Source organism: Corvus brachyrhynchos, unplaced genomic scaffold (genome assembly GCF_000691975.1).
Source record: "Corvus brachyrhynchos isolate BGI_N302 unplaced genomic scaffold, ASM69197v1 scaffold580, whole genome shotgun sequence".
Lineage (NCBI taxonomy): Eukaryota > Metazoa > Chordata > Aves > Passeriformes > Corvidae > Corvus > Corvus brachyrhynchos.
The window spans coordinates 424,354-430,466 of NW_008240032.1; the positions used below are offsets into that span (position 1 = coordinate 424,354).

Below are 6,113 nucleotides of genomic sequence, written 5' to 3' on the forward strand. Positions count from 1 at the left end.
GGGGCTCGCAGCTCTCCCTGGAGCCTGCTCCTCTCCAGCTGAGCACCCCCAGCTCTCCCAGCCTGGCTCCAGAGGGGCTGATCAGGAATTTTTGCTCTATTTGAGGACACAAGGAAAGAAGCCAAGGAGGGTTTCAGGGAGCAGAGATGTCCAGTGAGGCAACCAAAGCCCTGGAACAGGCTTGGACAGCCCCAGTGAGGAATGTGGCCCAGCAAGCTCAGCTCAGGGCTCTGACTAACCCAGCTTTTAAGCTCCTGTGCCCAAACTGGATTGGGTGTCCAAGCACCAGGCCCGGGCTGTCAGCTGGGGAAGAAGGAAAGGAGCTGGCAGCTTATTTTTAATCAAACAGAACAATTCCAGGGAGCTGCAAGAGCCAAGACAACACCTGGAGCTGAGAATCAGAGTCCTCTGGAATCCCAGGGAAGGGAGCAGCGGATGGAGTCGCACCCACCACACCCCTGGCACTTTTTAGCTCCACAACAGCGCTGCAAACACCCAAAATGGGTCTGTTCTCCTGTGGGGTAACAACAGCCTCACCACGAAGGCCCTGACCCACAGAGGAGAGGCAGAAGCAAATCCTCCCAGTCCTGAGAAGAGGATGGGAAGGAGTTAAATCTTCCCGAGAAGGGGATGCAGCAAGGAGAATTTTCTCAAGCTTTTCCAGCCCGTGCACATGGTGAGAAAGTCCGACAAGACCTTCACAAGCAACAGAGTTTCATTCCAGAGCTTGGGAAACTTTCTCAGGACGTGAGGGCTGCAGGCAGGACAGGATGTCACACACGCTCCTGGGGATGGAACAGGGGACATGAAAGCACACGAGGGCATTGTGCTGGCTGGAAAAAAAATCAACAAACCCTCTCTCTCTCCTTTTTGGGGGCTTCTAACAGCCAAGATCACTCCAAGAGAGACAAATTCCTGTTCTGGCACACAGTGGGGTTCTTGGGGTGTCCTGTGCAGGGCCAGGAGCTGGACTCAGAGATCCCTGTGCCTCTTCCAACCCTGGATGTTCCATGATTCTCTGATTCTCTCCGTGCAGCAGTGCAGGCACCTCAGCAAGTGAGCACAGCCTGGGCTGGAAATGCCGCGGGAAGCAAGGAGAGCTGAGCATTCCCAGAGCAGCTGGGGCTGCCCCTGGATCCCTGGCAGTGCCCAAGGCCAGGCTGGACACTGGGGCTGGAGCAGCCTGGCACAGTGGGAGGTGTCCCTGGGGTGGCACTGGGTGGGTTTAGGGTGCTTCCAGCCCAAAGCATTCCACGTTTTTTTTCGGTAGCAGGAGGCGGCGCTGCTCCAAAATCCTCCTGCAGAAGCAGCATCCTGCTGCCAGAGCACAGCTCTCCCTGGATGCAGCATCCCAGCCCGGGGAGATCAGCACTCTGCAGGTCACCAGGGCACTCAGTGAGCAGGGGGAGCGCTTCCAGCTCAGGCACTGCCCAGCAGAGCCCAGGTTTGTGCCTGCAGGGACACAGCCCAGCCCTGACACAACCCCGAGCTGCCAAGTGCCCTCCAGCAGTGCTGGCAGGGGCTCAGCTCAGCTCTGGGCACACCCAGCACTCCAAACACGGCATTTTGGGGGAATATTTGGAGAGGATTTGGCTCAAGCAGCTCTCAGTGCCGAGAGGGCTCACAGCACACAGAGCTGCACTTCACAGTTCCCTGCACATCCTGCCCCACCCAGGCAGCAAACACACCAGAACCCAACAAAAGCGCCCCAAAACCTCTCTCCCAAGCCCCTGCCGGAGCTGCCAGCAGGACAGCAACAGGCTCCAGTGCCGATTTTCATGGAATTCCTTCCCTACTGCTCCAAAACCTGCTCCAAGAGGGGCCCCCCCAGCACTCCAGGCTCCCTCCTGCCCTTGGTGAGGAAACTGCTCCAGGCTGTGCTCTGAGAATGCTACAACAGCTCATTCCTCCTAAAGGTATTCGGGCTTGAGATAAGAGGGGAGTGCCCAGAACTCTCCAAGAAGCTGAAATATCTTTCACCAGACCCTTCTGAGGAGTTATGATCCCATTCCCAAAGATTTTGTGTCTGTCCTTGTGGAAAGCCAGAATGGAGTTCTAATGTGTGTCTGCATCTCCAAGGGTGTGCCAAGAATCCTTCCAGGCTTCTCAATTTTATTCTTTATCCTTATTCCACCACCCAATTTCATCCCAAACCAGATGCATTACATAAATCTAGAGGTATTTTTGCATCCTTTGTTGGAGGAGCAGGCAGGATGAAGCTGAGGAGAAGCACCCAGCCTATAGCCAGTAAATAAAGACAGCCAGATTCGGAAAAATTCGGATGAAGACAATGTGTGAAGGGCTGCGCCCTCTTAATGCCACGGAAGAACCAGTAAAACCAGTAAAAGTGAGGATGGACCAAGGCTGGATGAGCCACAGGTCACAGAACAAACACCCTTAGGCGTGGTTTGCACATGAAGATCTGCAGGAAGATCTGGAAATCTTCCACAAGGTGGGGAAAAGAGCAGCAAAGCCTTAAAAAAGCCCCAATCCCAAAGGCCACCCAAAACCACCTCAGGGATGAGCTGTTCCATGTGGAATAAAGCCTGCAAGGAACTTAGAAATGGATCTAACCCCTCAAATTGGAGGTTGTGTGAGCAGAAGATGGGATAAACTTGGAGAATTTCACTCCCAGGGGTTATCCCTCGGTCAGCACTGCAGGTTTTTTCTTGGAAGGCAAAGACAGCAGGATCAGAAGGGCTCAGCCATTCCCAGCCTGCTGCCTCCCACACAAGCCCAGCAGGGACACGGCTGTTCCCACAGGAGCTCCCTCACCCCGTGACCCCAGGAGGGAAAGGGACACAGAGCCTGTGCCTGCCCAGCTGTCCCAAACAGGCTCCGGGGCTCACGGCTGCCACGGCACCACGGAACTGTGGAATTGTTCAGGTCGGAAAAGCCCTCCAAGATCAGCCAGTCCAACCCAGCCCGGCCCCAAGTGCCACATCCACGTGGTTTAGGAGCACTCCCAGGGATGGGGACTCCAGCACTGCCCTGGACAGGTTTAGCAATTCTTTCCCTGAAGGATTTTTCCCAATATCCAGTCTAAACCTCTCTCAGCACAATTTGAGGCCGTTCCCTCTCCTCCTGTCCCTGTTCCCTGCCAGCAGAGCCCGACCCCCCCGGCTGCCCCCTCCTGTCAGGGACTTGTGCAGAGCCACAAGGGCCCCCCTGAGCCTCCTTTGCTCCAGCCTGAGCCCCTTTCCCAGCTCCCTCAGGAATTCCCCAGCCCCTTTCCCTTCCCTGGACTCGCTCCAGCATCTCCTCCTCCCTCCCAAGTCCCCCATTTTCTCAGGGATTCCAGGAGGCAGGAGAGGCCTCACACCCCCAGTGCTGCCAGGGAGATCTGCCATCCCAGAGATGGGCACTGCCACACCAGTGCCACCCCCGTGCAGGGACCTGAATCCAGCTCCACCCTGTAAATGCTGTGGGGCTCAGGCAAGAGGGAAAAGAGAAGCTGGGAACCACTGGGAAGGCAAGGTGAGAAAAAAGGGGGTGAGGACCCCGGAGTACCTCAGGAGAGGAATCTCTGGGAAGAGGAAAAAAACCCCAGAAACTGCAAGGAAACATCAGATCCAGGAAAGCACAAAATGCTGATCCTGAACAAGCACAAATGTCATTCTCACTGCTGTGACACTCGGTGGAAATGGGATCCCTTGGGGGCTGGCAGCTCCCTCCCCTCATTTCAAAATCCCAGCCCCACAGTGGTGTGACACAGATGGGATGGGACAGGTCACAAGGAGGCTGGCACTGAGGACACGGAGCCATTTCCACGTGCTGTAAATCCCGGAGCTCCAGGGAGGCACATGGCAGCTCCCAGACAAGATCCCCGCAGGCACTCGAGACTACAAGGGAACTATTCATCTCCAGGATCCCACATCCTGCCTCCAAAAAAGCTCCCAGTTTTATTATTCCAGCTCTGGAAAACATCTGAAAACTTTTGATGTCATCCCTGAGAAGGGAGGGAGATCAAAGGGACAAGGGAGATTTCAAGGAAAGCTGTTAATCCAGCAACCCCCCCAAAAAATCAGGGACAAATTCAGGACAGTGACCCACATTTCCTGTAGTGTCAGCAGGGCAAGACCCCACTGGGAATCCCCATCCTGGTGGATGGGCAGGGGTAGGATAACGAGCTCTTTGTGCACCTCTAAGTGCAATTTCTCCCCACAACATTGAAATAATTTGAGCCTTTTCTGCCTGGTGCCACTCTCCAGGGATACAGAGAGGCCACAGAGCTGGAAAGAGGGGGGGGGGGGGGGGCAAAAAGGGCTTTGGAAGTGTAATTAAAAGTGGGACTGTGAAGGGGCTGATGGAAGAGTTGATTTATTGAAGCCTTGAACTGGATTGTGGCTGCCCCTGGATGTGTCCCAGGCCAGGCTGGATGGGGCTTGGAGCAACCTGGGATAGGGGAAGGTGTCCCTGCCCATGGCAGGGCTGGGATGGGATTTAAGGGCCTCTCCACCCCAAACCACTCTGGGATTCTGTGAATATTTGTCACTGAATAAACCTGACCACCAAAAGCTCCTGGTTTGGGTTCAGGCCTCCTCTGTGTTTTATTTTAACCCATCCTGCTCTGAGGCAGAGGGCAAACACTGCCTGGAAAATGTCTCTTATCTGGTGCCACTTTCCCAGGGACAGGAATTGCTCTGGAGCCTGGGAATGCTCCCTGTGCAAACACAGCCAGGGGTTTTCCCCCAGAGCGTGCAGATAAAGCCCATTCCCACAGCTCTGGCTGGGTCAGGATACCCCTGGAGCCAGCAGGGCACTGAGCTCAGATCAAAGAAAGGTGTGAGGGCAGGAAAAGGGAGGAAAACAGGTCATTGGCAGCAATCACAGAAATTCAGGGCACTGAAGCAATTCCTATAGAGCCTCACAACGACCAGGAAAAACAGTAATCATCTTCTCACTGCCAGAAATCTCTTCTGAGAGCTGGGTGCTGTAGCACAAAACCAGCTTAAAGACAGCTTGACAAGGATAAAAGGAGAAAAGCTAAGAATTAGTAAGAAATCTGCAGAGGACGTTCCTGTTTTGCTACAGAATCTGCCCAAAACTGAGGCAGCTCCTCAGGCCAGACCTGGCTACTCACACCCACGCTGCTGTAGTAACTCAGTTGTAACCACAGAGCAAATACCCATCCCCCTCGTCCTTTTCCAGGCCAGCCTGAGCCCACCTTGTACCTTCTTCCTCTTTTTTGAAGACTCCTCAGCCTTGCTGATCTTTTTATCTCCTTCACGTCCTGCTGCTGCCACCTCCTCCTCCTCCTCCTCTGGAATGAGGCTGTACTTGGTACCTCCAGGCTGCATGAAACACTCCTTGGCAAAGTGACCTGGAAAAAAGGTGTTTGAAGGAACAACCCATCCCCTTTTCCTTTAGTTTTATTCTCTTTTTAACAATTCACACACCTCAAGTGCTGCCAAGGCTCTTTTTGATTATTTTTAGTGACAAGGAGACAATCTCCACCGGACCATTTTTGATCCTGAAATTTTAGCTGGTTGAACGTGCCCTGATTAAACAGGACAGGGAACAAACATAACCCAGGTCATCCTGGAGGCGAAGAAGAAAATAAGTCTTGTCTCAACAAGCAAAAATGTGTCTCTGCAGGGGCTTAATCAGCCCAGAAGAGAGTGGGGCAAAGGTAAATTGGTGTGATTGGCACCCGGAAAATGAGCTAAAGCCACAAAGAAAGAGAAATTCAGCTCATCTGGTTCTTCCCTTTCTCCTCTGGAGACATCAAAGTTGACCTACTAAGAGCTGCAGTGGAAATTTGGAGAGCTGGCACCTGCTGTTAGGAGGAGACACCGTTATTAAAAAGCAGGTTGGAAATAGGCATAATCCTGGGTTTTGGGGTTCTTTCAAAGAGTGTTTTATATAGAACAGTCCTTCAAATAGGAATAATTCTTTAAAATAGTATTTTAAGGATACTCATGTACCACTACAGAGCCCACACTGATCATTAACCTCCTCCGGAATAGCAGGAGCTCCGTTAACCATTCACTCCACATAACACAAGTAGGGCCACAGCAAAAACTCCTGCACAAAAAAAAGCTACTTTATGCCTCAGCAACTTGAATAAACCTGCTGGAAGGCACCTCAAAATCCATCTTCACGCTGCTGAA

At 53.0% G+C, this 6,113-nt stretch overlaps 1 protein-coding gene across 1 annotated transcript in view; it reads right to left on the bottom strand.

Moving 5' to 3' along the window:
* The window catches only part of ZCCHC17 (zinc finger CCHC-type containing 17), a 12,860-nt gene that overhangs the window by 2,724 nt on the left and 4,023 nt on the right, over positions 1-6,113 (bottom strand). The window contains exon 5 of the mRNA XM_017743736.1: positions 5,175-5,323. Within this exon, the coding sequence (XP_017599225.1) occupies positions 5,175-5,323 (149 nt within the window). The remainder of the gene's footprint in view (positions 1-5,174; positions 5,324-6,113) is intronic.